Source organism: Aulonocara sp. 'chitande type north' Nkhata Bay, linkage group LG5, assembly GCF_057382095.1.
Source record: "Aulonocara sp. 'chitande type north' Nkhata Bay isolate Kocher_YH1m ecotype deep benthic linkage group LG5, A_spYH_male_GT1.1, whole genome shotgun sequence".
Classification (NCBI taxonomy): Eukaryota; Metazoa; Chordata; class Actinopteri; order Cichliformes; family Cichlidae; genus Aulonocara; species Aulonocara sp. 'chitande type north' Nkhata Bay.
Genome location: NC_141348.1, coordinates 14,870,001 through 14,886,171, shown reverse-complemented (window position 1 = coordinate 14,886,171; position 16,171 = coordinate 14,870,001). Strand labels below are relative to the sequence as shown.

Sequence of the window (16,171 nt, the reverse complement as noted above, 5' to 3'; positions counted from 1 at the left end):
ATGCTACCACCATGCTACTACTAAAAGTTCTAAAAGCCGCTTCAAACAGAAGGAGGAATACTAGTGGAGGAAGAAATCATGACGGGGTCTTGTTAGTGGTGTAATTGATTACCCAATTATAAGTCTTTCTCTGCGTGGAAGCTGCATGGGGGGAGCGAGATGACAAGCGGGGATGATCCTGAAAGAGAGTGAGAGGGGCAGCTGTATCCTCACCACCAGCTAGGATATTTACTTTCATGGTTTCCAGCCATGTCAGGCCCATCATTATCAAATGATTGTTAGTTGTGTTATTAGAAATTATTAGCACATGCAAATCAATATTATACCATGCTGGACTGTTTGTGAGGAGGTTGCACCTCAGGATGTGCAGATTATCTGATATGACAGATGGTAGTACAGTTATCGTTTGGCTGCAAAAGGTGTCTAAAAATCACCACTGGTCAGCAAAGAGGAGATGCCAAAATCCCAGTGATATACTGCATGTGAACATACACATGAAAAAGAAATTTGTGCCTTCAAACTTTTTAGCAGCACGAATTTCTGGAAACACAGGGGTAACAGAATACTTACACCTGGTTGTTTCATCTTCTGCAGGGCAAACTTTAGCAGGTAAGACAGCTGATCTATAGTAAGCATCATCATGGCTTTGCTTTGAGTCTCTATACACTCGGCAACTGTTATTTTCTAAAAGACACCAGGAGAAAACAAACACTTTTGTTATATCTGCACTGAGCATACGAAAGCCTGACAACCTATCTTTGTCATCTACAATCCATACTTACTGGTTGGTCTTATTTTATTAAGCCAATATAAGTACAGGATTAACCTACGCTTTACAACACTAATATATTTTTCACATTCCTGAGTGAGTACCTCACACTCCGGACAGAACCAGTCGCCCTCGGGCTCGGCTGGTAGTTTGAGACACTTGGCGTGGTACACCCTGGGGCAGAGCTCACAGCAGAGCACCTGGCCCTCGCGGTGGCACAACCAGCAGTAGAAGTCATTCCTGCCGTCCTGCGGTACAACATCAACAGGGTCTGTGGTGAGTGCTGGCTGCTTCACATAGTAAAAGGGACCATGTCTTAGTTCTGACTGGAATGCAGGCAAAAGAAACACAAAGTTGGGGGAGATCAAAATCAGGCCAGAGATTAGAGAAGCCAAGCAGACATGCAAAGCATTGACAAAAAGCACACAGAAGTTACCATCCAAAACACAGACTGACTCTCTTACACACTGACTGCTGTTTTATGAATCTACCATAAAAGAATTACAAGTCCAGTTATTCTAGGTAATGTAGCTTCATTCCGTGATTTCAGTCTGTGTTTTATAACATAAAAGGGGAAAACAGTGTGGACAATCTTGATGGGAATCAAGGTTGAGGGGATAACTAATTATTTACAAAGGACAACATAATGGGCAATGTGATTTACCACCAATCATTTATCTAATGCAATCATATTATCTCTGGGCACTCTGGGGACTTCAATCATGCCTCACTATCTGTCACTCTCCCTAACTTCTCCCAGTATGTTGACTGCCATACAAGGGACAGCAAAACCCTGGATCTATTGTTTGCCAACACAAAGCAGGCTAACAGTGCATCACCCCTCATCCTGCTTGGCCACTCAGACCACAACCTGGTCCTTCTCCACCCCACTTACACTCCTATGGTGAAGAGGAACTCCCCCACGAAGAAAGTGATAAGGGTGTGGTCTGAGGAACGCACTGAGGCCCTAAGAGACTGTTTTGAATGCACAGACTGGCAGGAACTCTGCAAGCCTCACGGTGAGGACATCGACGCCCTCACCCACTGCATCACGGACTACTTTAATTTCTGTGTTGAGAACACTGTGCCTTACCAAGAAAATACAGTGTTTCTCAAACAATAAACCGTGGGTCTCCCCACAACTGAAGGCCCTGCTGAACAAGAAGAAGAGGGCTTTCTGGTCGGGAGACAAGGAGGGACTTAAGAAAGTCCAAAAGGATCTTAAATACAAGATCCGAGAAGGCAAGGAGTGCTTCAGGAGGAAGACGGAAAACCAACTCCAACAGAAAAACATCAGAGAAGTCTGGAGGAACATGAAACAAATCTCTGGCCACTTCCAGGACAATGGAGGAGCCACAGTGTCTGCTGGCCGGGGGTGGGCTAACAACTTGAATCTGTTTTTAACAGATTTGACAATGGCCCACTTATCACCTCTCCCACCCCCCAGGTTCCATTAACCCTCGTCCAGTTGCCGCCCCCCGGGTGCAATGCCATTGTCACCTGAGCTCTCCTCTCACCACAACCCTGCTTCAACCCTATCCACACATCTACCCACAACAGAGCCAGCCCCACCCTCCATTCCAGCCCAGCCTCACATCTACTTCACAGCTGAGAAATCAGCTCAAGAGGACGAAGGCAAGGAAGGCAGCAGGTCCGGATGGAATCTGCTCCAGACTGCTCAGGGACTGTGCAGACCAGCTCTGTCAGGTGGCCCTGTACATCTTCAACCTGAGCATGAGCTTGGAGAGGGTTCCTGAACTGTGAAAGACTTCCTGTGTGGTTCCTGTGCCAAAAATCGCACAACCCAGGGAGCCCAACCACTTCAGGCCTGTTGCCTTGACTTCTCATCTGATGAAGACCATGGAAAGGCTCATCCTGCACCACCTTCGGCCACTGGTGGGCTCAGTGATGTTCGCCTACCGTTCTGGAATTGGGGTGGATAACGCTGTCATCTACCTGTTACACCGATCCCTCTCTCACCTAGAGCAGGCGGGGAGCACTGTGAGGATCATGTTTTTTGACTTCTCCAGTGCTTTCAACACCATCCAACCTGCACTACTGAGAGGAAAGCTGGAGGGAGCCGGAGTAGGCAAACAGCTCACTACATGGACCATCGACTACCTTACCAACAGACAACAGTATGTGAGGCTCCATGACTGTGTGTCCGAGGTGGTAATCGGCAGCACGGGGGCACCACAGGGCACGGTTCTCTCACCTTTCCTGTTCAGCCTTTACACTTCAGACTTCTGTTATAATTCGGACGATTGCCATATACAGAAGTTCTCAGATGATACAGCCATCATTGGATGCGTATCAGACGGGAATGATCAGGAATACAGGGGGGTCGTCAGTGACTTTGTTGGCTGGTCTGAGACCAATGTACTCCAAATCAACACCGGCAAGACAAAGGAGATGATCATAGACTTCAGGAGGAAGTCACCCCCTACAACACCGGTGAACATCCAAGGGAAAGACATTGAGATAGTGGACTCTTATAAGTACCTGGGTGTTCACCTCAACAATAAACTGGACTGGACTACAAATACAGACGTCCTGTATAAGAAGGGTCAGAGTCGACTCCACCTGCTGAGGAGACTGAGGTCCTTCGGAGTCTGCAGGACTCTGTTAAGGACATTCTATGACACTGTGGTAGCATCTGCCCTTTCCTATGCAGTGGCCTGCTGGGGGAGTGGATGCACGGACAGGGACAGGAACAGGATTGACAAACTGGTGCGGAGGTCTAGCTCCGTGCTGGGATGTCCCCTGGAGTCTGTAGAGGTGGTTGGCAAGAGGAGGATGTTAGTAAAGCTGACATCCATCATGAACAACCCACATCACCCACTGCATGAGTATGTGAGTGGGTTGAGCAGCTCCTTTAGTCAGAGATTGAAACACCCTCACTGCAGGAAGGAGCGCTTTCGCAGATCATTCATCCCAACAGCAGTTAGACTCTATAACTCCTCAATCACGATGTCATAAGTCACTGGACACTGTGAACATCCACGGTCACCACTTCATGCATAATGGACCTTCCATGTGTATGGACATGTGCAGGTATATATGTATACATATGTATATTTAGTGTGTACATGTGTGTGTGTACATGTCTATAAATAGGAATAGTAGTGGTACAATAGTTATGTCAAGCTATATAGTTTATGTCTTCCATATTTCCAACCATATCCATAATCACATACTGTGTATGCTGCCATTGTATATAGTGTATTATCTTACTTTTTTTCACTGATTGTACTTATTTGTATTTTTGTATTTCCTTCTGATATCTGATATCAGTGTGTGAATGTGTGTGTGAATGGGTGGATGACAGGTTGTGTAAAGCGCTTTGGGGTCCTTAGGGACTAGAAAAGCGCTATACAAATACAGGCCATTTACCATTTACCATATCTGTACCTGAGCTGAGGTGACACAAAAACTTCCCCGTTGTGGGATCAATAAAGTCTTATCTTATCTTATCTTATCTTAATGTAAATTTGTGATTTGCTTTGAGCAGAAAGCAAGCAAAGCGTTCACATGGCAATGCAAGCTAAATCATAAGCCACAAGTAATCATGTAATTATTATAGTACAGATTGTAGGGAATTTTACTGAAATACTGGCAACTATAAAAGCATTTGTTAAAATTACAGCTGCACAGACTTCATTTTCACATAATACTCAGGCATTAACAGTATTAATCAGGTCAAAACTAACAGACAAACATAAAAAATATTGGACATGGCCTCTAAATCTTATATAAGCCCTATCAGAAACTTCCCAACGATACAATACATCACAAAAGAATTATCTTGTGCTATTAAAATTGTGTAACTTATTGAAGTCTGAGTTGACTTAAACTTCATGAATACTGTAGCCTGATTTGTCCATGCCTTTCACATTCAGAAGGGACAATATCCACTGCTCTTTGCAGTAAATAAATCTGGCATCTTGAATACACCTTTTGGCAAAATCACCAGTGATTGGTAATGATACAATATCTATATAGGCTAGTGCAGGATATTTAATCCCATATATTGAAAAGCAAAAATTCAAAAGAGTGAAGTGCTGATATTTTCTAGTAACATGTGATTCTCTCCTAAATATTTTGGATCATCTATTATTACAAATTTGAACAAAACCCCCTAAAACCCTTTTACATTATCAGTGCCACTAGATAAGAAACAAAATATTTTTGTAATTATCTGTGAAAAATGAGCCTTTAATTAAGATAATACATAAGAGCAAAATATATTTTCTTTTAACTATATAAATGTATCTTTAAAAAGTTTGGACTGTTGATATTTTTTATCAATTTTACTTAGGGCTGCACGATTAATCGTTAGAAAATCGCGATCTCGATTCATACTTATGTGCGATCTCATTTCCAAATGACAACGATTTAAAAAAAAAAAAAAAAGACGACGATTGTACCGCATTTTGATCCGGGACGTACTCTGCATGAAAACAAGCGCTCACTTTTCCTGCTCAACATATGACAAGGGCGGAGCCTTATACCACGTGATACAGAAGCTGTGCCGTGTGAAGCTAAAATTGGCAGGGAAAAAACAACGGAGAGCACGACAGGGATGACGAGAAAGTGACAGGAGAAAATCCGTTCCGGTCAACCACCCAAACATCAATAACGGGAACCTTATACAGCGCTTCCCTATACACGTCGAACTCCCGCAGGCACAAAGAAATTACGGAGGCTATCACTTATCACCTGACCAAAGATATGGCTCCCATCAACACTGTGCAAAACGAGGGATTTAGGAAAATGATCAACACCCTAGACAAACGCTACACAGTGCCGTCCCGCAACTATTTTTCTATTGTTGCACTACCTGCTCTATACACGCAGCGTCGAGCAACGGTGGAGACGGAATTTCAAGCAGTACAACATTTTGCGGCAACAACAAAACGTGAGACATTTGTTGTTTTTATGTTTATTTATTGTTTTTATGTTCAGTCTCAACTGTTACGAAGTTGATGTGCAGTTAATAAGTGCAATAAATATTTATACTGGAAAAGAAAATCGTGAGAGAATCGTGATCTCAATTCTAAGCCAAAAAATCGTGATTCTCATTTTATGCAAAATCGTGCAGCCATAAAATATGATCAACTAGTTGTTGCTGTGTTATTATTATAAATATAGTTTATTTATAAAAAAAAAAAAATCCTCAGCTGTGAACTGACTGGTACCTGGTCTTTGCTGCTGCTAACAGCACCTGGTTTCTTCTTCTTTTTCACTGGGCACGGTGAGGTCTCAGCAGAGGAGTGACCGTTGGATGACTGAGAAGGACTGGGCATCTTTCTTTTTGGTGCCACCCTTTCTGTTGAACCAGCCTCTGAAACTGCAGACAATAATCAGAGATCAAACAGACATATTGATTCTAAAAGCAGGAAAAAGTATCAGAAATGACAACCATCTTTTCTTGAACTCACACAACTGAGTGGCGCCACTAAAATAGCTTCTTTCAGATGTAATCTTACTTGCAAGGGGTTGCCACAGGTGAACTGTGAGTTAGCTCGTCTAATTCATAGTAATAAACCAAACCAAAATCACTTTACACATAAAAAGTTTAGAAACGCTGCAGGTGGAGAAAGAGAGCCTTACCATCTGAATACCTTGCATACTTTATTTTTACCTTTGGACCGTGTTGAGATCTCCATTTCTTCTGTTACAGCCTGTTCTTCTGTTTTTCCCTCTTCTTCTTCTTCCAAACTGAAAATAACATTGCCACAGGTATTCAAATGTGTAGTGCAGTCAAATGTAACAGTCAGCTGAAAATGTGTCATATTGTTATTTTTCTAAATGTTTCGGAAAAGGGGAAAAGACACGGTGTATGAGGAACGTTACTTTCTTAGTGTAATTACGATTGAACCAAATTGCACGTAAGAAAAAGGACCAGAATTAATAAAGCTCACTGCTGAATACAAAATAACCTCTCTTATTAATGACTTCCAGTTGTGAGGTTCATTAGTAGGTATGCAAGTGGTCAGGTTTTCTTAACCTTATTCTATAACTTTCTGGATCACCTCCTATCATGTGAAGAAAAGTTCTTTTAGAGAAAAAATGACAACAGGTTTCTGGTGAGAGTTGGGTCACATAGGCGAGAAGAAGTGTCTCAGTATTTCAAGAAAGGAGCTGAGCTAAAGTATTGCAGGTTTCAAAGACTTGATGTGAATGATATCCAGCAGTAAGTCTATGTCATGTCAAGAAATAATTCCTTTGATTTTCAAAGGTAAAAAAGGTGAGATTGACTTTAAAAGACAGAGTAAGCAAAACTTCAACAGCACAACACTACAAAACCTGAAAACAAATGCTCCACTGGTAATAGTCCTAACAATTTATGTGAATGTTTTGCAGCTAGAAGACTCAAAATGAGAGAGCAAACCAATATACCAGCAGCTCAGAACAAAGGCCACATCTTGATCTCAAGGAAAGTTAAAATTAACCAATACTGAGACAACATGAGTACAATGTGTGCTGCCATTCTCCATTTATTAGTATTAGACACTTTTCTCTACTGACCTAATAAATAGTAAATATGAAAACACAGGAAAGAAATGTCTGCGTTTTCTGACATCCAACAAGTTAACAGCATGTAAATAGTCTAAACAAAAAGTCATATTCATTAATCGAGCCAATACCAGCCAGCGCATCGTAGTGGAAAGCACAATCACATCCACAGTTCTGTTGGAGAAAAAGAACATTCAAATGCAATCCAAAATGTGCTCTCAAACCAACAGGTTTTTTCTCATCTGAGTCACCTTGGTTTACAGGTGCTCTGTTGTCGTTTCTTTTGTTATTACGGTTTTCTCTGACGCCACAGCAGATGCAGTGGCCTCTGTGCTCAGATGAACCAGGTTTTTTCCATATTTATTTCCCTTACACTTCACAAAAACACCTTTTAAATGTATTGTTTTCATCCAGCTAGAATACTGCTTCCATTTCGATTATCTTGTTCCCCAACCCCCACACCCTTCAACCTCCTCAATCCCTACAGTAAGATGAAATGACATCCAGAAATACAGCACATCTACAGACAAAAATAAGAGTGCAGTGAAACTGCTTTACTGGCCTCCTCATCCAGCCTTTCTGGACAGCCTTAGACAGTTTACCCCTGCACCATCATGTCCTGTCCAGGCCAGGAAATACAACAACACACAAAGGGAAAGAGAGACAGGAGGGAACTCACTGCTGTCTATCCTGACAAAATCCCTTTATAAATCAGAGACCACAGCACGTTCAGTTCAGCACATTGTAACCCTGTAACCTTCTGACACATCCCCTTCCACACCCACTACTGCCATAACAATCATGCCTCAATGTAGGAAATGAACGGCATACCTTTTTTCCTTACTCACATACAGATTCTTCAGCCTATTCTTTAATCTTTATCTTTATCAATTGAGGACGTTGGGGGATGAGGGAAAAGATGGGTCCAGGTTTCCCAGAAGGCCTTCTCTCCCTGCTGCTCTCTCCTGCAATTGACAATCTTTAACCTCGGCTGCGAGCTGCCGATTGGCTCAAGCACCACACGGAGGTGCCTGATTGGGTGCTCAGCTCGGTGTGCCACACAGGCTCTCTTCTCCCCGCTCTCCTCAACCACAATGCTGCAATGCAGAGAGGACTGATCCTCGCTGTCACAAAAACAGTCGTGAAAACCAAGTCCCTCACTGCCTTAAAACTCCATCCAGTCATACTCTGGCTCTGTTCCTTTTATCAGACATGTAAGATGCAGCCCTACGGGCTTGACAAGGAGGGGATCAGATTCCTTCTCTCTGTGCTCTCAGCCAGTATATGTGTATGGCGTCCATTTTGAAGACTCTCTCTCTCTCTCTCTCTTTTTTCCTCACGCTCTCTCTCTTTGGCCAATGTGCACACTGCACACATAGCACGTACACACGGCACCAGTCAGATCTGCTGCACAGGACCACATGCAGCTTATGATGTGCCCCGGCATGCTGATATATAGCAAGGGCCCTAAAGGTGGACACAAAGATGAGGCTGAAAAATGTCACAGGCCTTTTACACACTATGGACTGCATAGCCTCCTTCCTCCATCTACTGTCAGCCTGAAAATCTGAGCACACAGTGTGACGTAAGCTGACCGTTAAAGCAGAGGTATTCATTTTTTTAAGCCAAATATATTTATTTCCTTACATCAAGTACCTCAAAGACATGGATACAAATAGCATACACAATTCAAACACAGTTCTCATAAAACATAAATACAGACTACGAGATAAAACAGATACACGCTTAAACGTTTGACACTAGGAAACCGTTCTTGGATACTCCTGGTAAAAAAGGAAAGCGTGATGAGCGAGGCACAGAAGTCACTAAGAATTACTAAGCAAATGACCAGTTTTCTGTGGGAAAACCATACCTTAAAACATGTTATATCTATTTAAACATGCGAGGAAGGACTCTGTAAAGGCACAAACCAAACTAAAAAGGCTGTATGTGTAGGTGTGAGTGTAACTGTACAAATCCTGAAAAAAAGCGTAGTGGAATTGGGGGGGATTAAACACATTACCAGACACCATTCACAGCAAACTGAGTGTTGACTTTGTTGTTTCAGTCCTTACAAATCGTTCCTGAACCCTGGTCAAGCACATTTATAAACACCATATTATATCCAGGCCATAACCCCACTGGTTACATTTGACTTGCTCTGTCCATTATAATCATTGTCAATAATATTACATGGTATATAAATAATGTTGCTAAACCGACAGAAAAATGACACAATCATTGACTGAATTTAAAATGTGTATCTTCTCCATGCACACAAAACACCAACACCATTATGCATAAACAGAATTCAATCTAACCTGGTCGACTTCAAAAAGGCTGCAAAAGCTTCTCTGGATGAGATGAGGTTTCTGTGCAGAGCCTTTTGAGAGGAAGTCCTTCCCTTCTTTCCTTCTGTCTTACATACAAATACTCAGTGTGCTTGGAGCAGAGGGACAGAAAGGGGAAGCTCTCTAAAATGGCTGACACTCAGCAGCAGAGAACAACACTGGGAGGCAGTGCACACCATTAAGCTCAGGCAGTTTTTCCAAGCTCGTGATAAATAAGCAGCTACAGCATATTTACTCAATAAATAATTTGTATTTTTATAATAATGATGATCAGCTCACAGGCTTTTTAACAGCATGTTTGTTTGTTTTTTGGGGGAGGTTGCATTCCCCTTTCTGGGGTGAACTGGGTTCCGGATGAAAATACAGTTTTATCATTTACAGTCTGTTCTTCCCTGCCGTGTTAGTCTGGCAAACAATTAACAAGAGTACCCTGCTGCCTTGCTCTCATTCTTGTTCGAGGTCTAAATTAAACTTGCTGTGCTGTCAGTTTACCATCTGTTAATTCCTCTGGGATCTCCTCTCTGAACTGCTCTCCCATCCTGCCTGGTTTCTCTCACTGGGCCTGTCAAAGGCCAGGGACAGTCACAGAACGTCACTTCTCTTTTGAACTTTACAAAAGGAAGCAGGTTTTCTTAGTCAGACCATACAATGACCTTGGATGTGACCTATGGCCCTCTACTATGCATATTCACAGAGCCAACCAGCTAGCAGAGGCTGTCTGTTATACTATACCATGCATTGCTCTCCTTCCAGGCTCCACTCCTGTGCTGTGAGTGACAAATATGCTTCCCCTCCCCCATTCTGTCAGACAAACCTATATTATTACTCAGGCACAGATCTGGTGCCTCATAGACAAAGTAGTATATGTGGAAAAAGATGAAAATAAGGCTTACCTCTGTGGATGCATGGCTAAATACTCTGTGTGATATGTCAATGCTTATTAAAACATGGAGGACAGCCCTGTCAGCCCTCACCCTGCTCAGAGCACAGCCACGGCTCTCCAAGCTGTCCGACTCAACTGTTCAGATAAAAGCTACGCTAGGACTGGCTCCATGTGCTGTCAGCATATAAGGCAGCTGCTGATTGGCTGGTGTATTTCCTGGCTGCTTGTCTTTTGTTTAGCACAGGCAAGCTGAAACGCAGTACTCAGAGCTAGCAGGAATCTCTAGGCCCAGATCAAAATAATCAGCCACTGACAACCCACACATAACAAGAAGCCTGCAGACAACTTGCTATAAAGGAGCTCTTCAGTACAGCTACGAACAGCAGTCAGCAGTCACATGCATAATAAACAGGCCCGTGTGGTGTTAGAAAGGAATTTGTCTCACAAGTTTCCACCCTCAAAGTAAGCTGACATCATGGGAAAGATAAAGAAACTGCTATGTAAATAAAAGCCAGTGGGTAGGCAGACACGACATGAAATGCACTCTGTGTGTTTGACCTGTAAAGGTTCAGTCTGAACACCAAATTACAGTCATGTGTTTCAGTCATACCTGGGCCTTTGAACTGCTGTTGTTTGTTGTTAACAATGTGGTTGCAGTGGTTCAGTTTCTGTTATCACTTTCAACCATGCAGTATAATTCAATAAGAGTATAAGAATCTGTATGTTACTTTATATTTCATTGTAAAGGGTTCACACGTGTTTCTTTTTTACATTAAGCTTTATTTTCACTTCTAGCATTAAGTGAAACCTATAAAGCAAAAATTTAAAGTTGCCTAATTTTGACCAATTTTCTGTATAACCTTTTTTCAGTCTTTCCTGTCACTGAGGAGCGATTTTGAACCACTCTTCTTTATAATCCTGCATAAGTTCATTGAGGTTTGCGAGTATTTCTTTATGCACAGCTCTCTTAGGCCCTGGCACAGTGTTTCAGTCAGGCTGATGTCTGGTTGAACCACAAGAACACCTCAATTCTTTTCTTTTTCAGGCATTCTGTTGTGGATTTGTGTGTTTAGGATCATTGTTCAGCTGCATGATGCAGTTTCATGAAAGCTTTCACTATGGCAAAGCAAGCTCAAATAATTACCCCTCCATGACCATGCTTGACAGTTGGTATGGGGGTGTTTGTGCTGATATCCTGTGTTTGGTTTTGGTCAAACATCTCCACTTTGATCTCATCTGATCAAAGGACATTGTTCCAGAGGTCTTGTAATTTACTCTGATGCTGCTTTGCAAAGCTAAGCGGCCCTGTAAATGTTCTTTTTGAGTGAAGAGGTTTTCTCCTGGCAACTCTTCCAAATAAGCCATACTTGTCGTTTTCTATTTTCTTTCTCTAATTGTAGTGTTATGAAAATTTGACGTTATAAACATTTAACATGCTAACTGTAAAGCTACCCTACATGTCTGTAGTCCAAATTGTAGCTCCTGGCTTTTTTGCAGTTTCTCTGAGCATTGTATAGGCTGACCTTGGGGTGAGCTTGCTGGGAAGATTGGCAGCTGTCTTTAATGTTTTCCACTGTTGAATAATCTGTCTCACTGTAGAATGACTGACTTCATGTTGTTCGGAAATGGAAATGAGGAGCAGCAATTACTTCTCTAAGATCACTGCTGATGTCTTTCTTCCTTAGCACTGTGTTAACACACACCTGAATGCCCCAGACCAGCAAACTGCAAAAAAAAAAAACAGCTTTCACAGAGGTAGTCACACCTCATCAGTTAATCAAGTCCATTTGATTAGCAGTATGTGACGGCTACTTATCCTCTTAATTCCTATAGAAAGAGCAAGGGAGTACCTCTTCCTGTGAAAACTACGTGTTTGTCTCTTTGAAAATAAATAAAATGCAGTGCGATGGACCACAGAGGTATTATCTGAAATTTACACCCTTAACTTTCTCATTCATGAAAACACTTTACTCTTTATAACTGAGTCATTAATATTCTTCAAACAAAGAGCCCACGGAGCTGGCTTGTTTAGCAAAGATATATAGACTCATAGCTCAGTGCTCACTGCCAAAATAAAATTGGCATTGGTGACGCAAAGCCATCTACAGAACAATAAACTGCAGATAATAAACTACCCACCGCTCCTGTTTTCTATTCTAAATTCCAGGCATACATCTTGGCATGGAGTAATATGCTAAAGAAAGGAAAGCTCATTATTGTTCCTCTGTGAGGAAATGATTATTCAAAAAAGCCAGAGTGCAATTACTGTTGTATATTTCTGAAAACGTAAAAGGTTTGTCTTTTGAGCACCACCTGGCTCATTTCCTCAGACGTTTGTGGCCTCTCTTCTACAGGAAGTAAGACAACACTGACCTCTAGTGGTAAAACGTTATCACAGCATGCCACTCAGTAGCCCATAAATTCACTGGACGTCAAAAATTAACAAATTTATCTGAATTAATCTTCTAGTCCAAATGATAGCTTTTTTCTGTTGATTCAGACACATATGCTGCCAAATGAAGGAAATGAATGTTAGATGGTGCACGGTGTATAATAATGGCAATGATATTGTAGTTGTTATTTATTACCTTCGCGAGATGAACTCGGAAAATAACGATGTAAACTTACTGAAAAAAGTTAAACATTGCCAGAAGAGCGTGCTAAAGACTCTGGGGGTCAAAAGAAGAAAAACAAGGAAAAAAAACTGCCCAAATTCTTCTCTTCGTCTGTATCTCAAATCACTAAATACCCCTTAAACCAGTAACTGCTAGCTAGAAAAGTACCGGGTGTATGTAATCTATGATACATGATTAAATAGGAAGTTGACATAGAAACCTGTAAAATAAACTATGACTACACATATAACTGTGTAGAATCAGACTTTAGAGGTCCTTCTGCGAAACTGTCTCAACATATAATAAAGGTTTTAGGTATGATAATGAGAAAATTGAAAATTAAGACTCCTTTCGTGTATGTAGCCTGTTGGTTGCTACCTACCAAACGTTTCTAATTCATGTTAATAAAAAACTGTGTGTCGGGTATATGAAGAAAAATAAATATCATGTTTCCTAATATCAAATGATAAGGGAACTGTTCCCACGACACCTCTCTAGCCAAATAAAAACAGCTCAATGATTAGCTTGATAGTTAGCTATAGTTGTTACCGCATAACTCATTTCCAACCATTTTATGGTCGGAAAAGAAGTCGGAAAAGTCTGACATATAAACTTTAATATACTTGTGCCATACTTGTCTATTCAAGCCGTACGGTTAGGTGTCCACACTGTAGACTCCGCCCTGTGACCTTCGTATTTGAGTGGAGCTGGAGAGCTAGTAACTAGCCTGGCAGGCCCCAAGATGGCGCCCTAGTTAGATTTTTCCGGTGCTCCTGATTTAGATTTATTTTCCTCTCTCAGCACATCAGTTCTGCGGGTAAAATAAATCTCCCTGTCACTGCGCATGTTTTGTTTTGTTTTACCAGGTTCATTTCTTGTTTTTCAGGAAGACATTTACGTGAATTGCCCTTCTAATAATTTTGCTTTACCCACTGCTTACCCAAAGAAGTGATTAGCCTACCTCAGAAAAATTCCTGACAATGCCCGGGTGACTTAAATATATTTAATTTTATTAATATCTTATTCATGTGTCTAAATGTAGATGTTTTCACGTTTAACTGATAATTTGATTTGTCTAATGGCTGAAATGCAGCAAACCAAAAGTAAAGTCTCTTTTTTCCCCTGCATCTTTGCACTAAAAATCACACTACAGCTTTAATAAACGGTATAACTTAAAATCGTTCTTTCAAACACAGAAACGTGGAATGTGCAGTGATCGTGTTTTTGTCCTTTGTGGTCATACGCAGTGTTGAGAATGGGGGGATGGGAATGGGTGCGGGGCAAAGAAAGGCATGTGGTTAGCTGTTTGCAGGTAAACCGGTCTGAATACATTAATGATTGTGGGGCTATCTCCTGTCCTTTCAAACTGCTATCTCCTGTCCTTTCAAAGTGGTAAGGGGAGGGGGAGGGGATAAAGTGTCTTGTACTGGGGGCAGCGGTCAGTTTTCCATGTTTAGTGGGGGAAGGGGTACAGACAGAGGGCCACTGGGCCCCTCTTTGGCTCTTCATGGAATGCAACTGAGGCTCTCTATAGGCCAACAAACAAACCAAAAGAAACGAACAACAAAAAGGCACTTTTTTTCTCTCCATGAAAAGCACTCATGGGTGTGGTTCAATCCATAAGTCTTTATATGCTCATGTTACAATGATACTTTATTCATCCCAGGGGGGACATTAAAATGTTGCAGACACTCAATTAAAATATAAATATGTAACAAATAAAATGTAAACTCTCTATATTATAGTATATAGTATATATAAAAATATACTGTACATGTGTACAAGATAAACAAGATATTACTTGTGAAAAAAGTCCTGGAGACATGAGCAGGAGTTGTAAAGTCTGACAGACAGGAATGACTTCCTGTGGCACTCTGTGGTGCATCATGGGTCAAAATGGCCTCATGATCATGTATGACACCCCTCAGGCAATACTTACCGTCTTCACAGCAAATAGATAAATCAGAGTGCAGGGGTGGCTGCAAGTGCTGCAGCAGTTTGTGTCATCTAAGCAATTAGCTGTAAAGATAATATGTGACCAGCCTTTCACTTTTTTTTTGTTACATCCAAAAGTAAAGTGTTCCGACAGGAAAGATCAAGTAAGGATCTAACTGCATATTTAATACTTTTGCTTGTTCGCTCCCCTCGCCCTCATCCTGCTGTTTTCTCTCCATCTTTTACCCACGCCCCTTCTTAACTTGTAAAAATTCTGAACTGGTGTGCCGGAGAGAACACTGAGGAGATTATTTATTTAATTTTTTATCATCTGTGGTACAGCTTAAGGGCCACAGAGATTCCATGGTTATTTAAAAAAAAAAATGACAGTATGCCATTAGTCTGTGTGATACCAGGCTGTACATGCTATCGATATGACTGACAGTCACTTTGCAACTGATATAACTACAAGATACTAGATGTGTGCTGCAATGAATGGTGTTAGATAAGATTTCACAGTACATAGTATATAAAAACTCAGATTAATATTTACAGTTAGTTAGTTGATGTTTATAATTCAGGCCCTATTGCATGCAATTATGCTGAATTTTACTGACATTGTATTATTAGTAATATATAATTCCTAACTTAAATAAATTCAAAATGGCTATCAGTGTTATGTTGATTAATTAAGAGGAATAAGAAATGAGCAACATTAAAAACGGATACTCTATAGATATGGAGGGCTAAGTAGTTTGTATGAAGCTGCTTTATGCCATTAACACTACATGTAGTGTATAATTGAAAATTTACATCCACTAATAATATCTGTGTCTGCTGCTCATATTACCTAAGGGTATTAAAGGAACGTGTAGTTCATTTTCAGGACGCGCCAAACACTTTGATGCGACCTATAAATGGGGAAAACTACATTACCCAGAAGTCCAGTCGACCTGCTACAAGCTGGCTCCCTCCGATCTGGGAGTGCTTCCCATTTAAACAAACACGGTCTTGCCGAAGATGGCGGAGAGTTTCTAGAGGCGTAAAACAAACTGGTGTACTCAATGAAAGCGTCGAAGCCGGTGAGTTTTCTGCAGTT

General features: G+C 41.3%; 2 protein-coding genes across 12 annotated transcripts in view; one reads left to right on the top strand and one right to left on the bottom strand.

Moving 5' to 3' along the window:
• Positions 1 to 16,171, bottom strand: part of zmynd8 (zinc finger, MYND-type containing 8) — a 24,231-nt gene extending 8,060 nt beyond the window's left edge. For 3 of the 11 annotated variants that reach the window (XM_086291560.1, XM_086291559.1, XM_086291561.1), the window contains exons 1-7: positions 10,533 to 10,561; positions 10,372 to 10,440; positions 6,414 to 6,490; positions 5,968 to 6,119; positions 874 to 1,095; positions 571 to 684; positions 113 to 178 (exon numbers count right to left, since the gene is read on the bottom strand). In XM_086291560.1, coding sequence (XP_086147686.1) covers positions 113 to 178; positions 571 to 684; positions 874 to 1,095; positions 5,968 to 6,119; positions 6,414 to 6,490; positions 10,372 to 10,440; positions 10,533 to 10,546 — 714 coding nt within the window. In that variant the 5' untranslated portion in view covers positions 10,547 to 10,561. Of the gene's footprint in view, positions 1 to 112; positions 179 to 570; positions 685 to 873; positions 1,096 to 5,967; positions 6,120 to 6,413; positions 6,491 to 8,119; positions 8,919 to 9,609; positions 9,731 to 10,371; positions 10,441 to 10,532; positions 10,653 to 13,771; positions 13,898 to 16,008 lie in introns of those variants that run through there. The other 8 variants (XM_086291563.1, XM_086291565.1, XM_086291564.1 and 5 more) reach the window with 7 other exon arrangements.
• ncoa3 (nuclear receptor coactivator 3) overlaps positions 16,004 to 16,171 on the top strand; it is a 35,802-nt gene continuing 35,634 nt past the window's right edge. The window contains exon 1 of the mRNA XM_086291558.1: positions 16,004 to 16,154. The gene's annotated coding sequence lies outside the window, so the exon portion shown is untranslated. The remainder of the gene's footprint in view (positions 16,155 to 16,171) is intronic.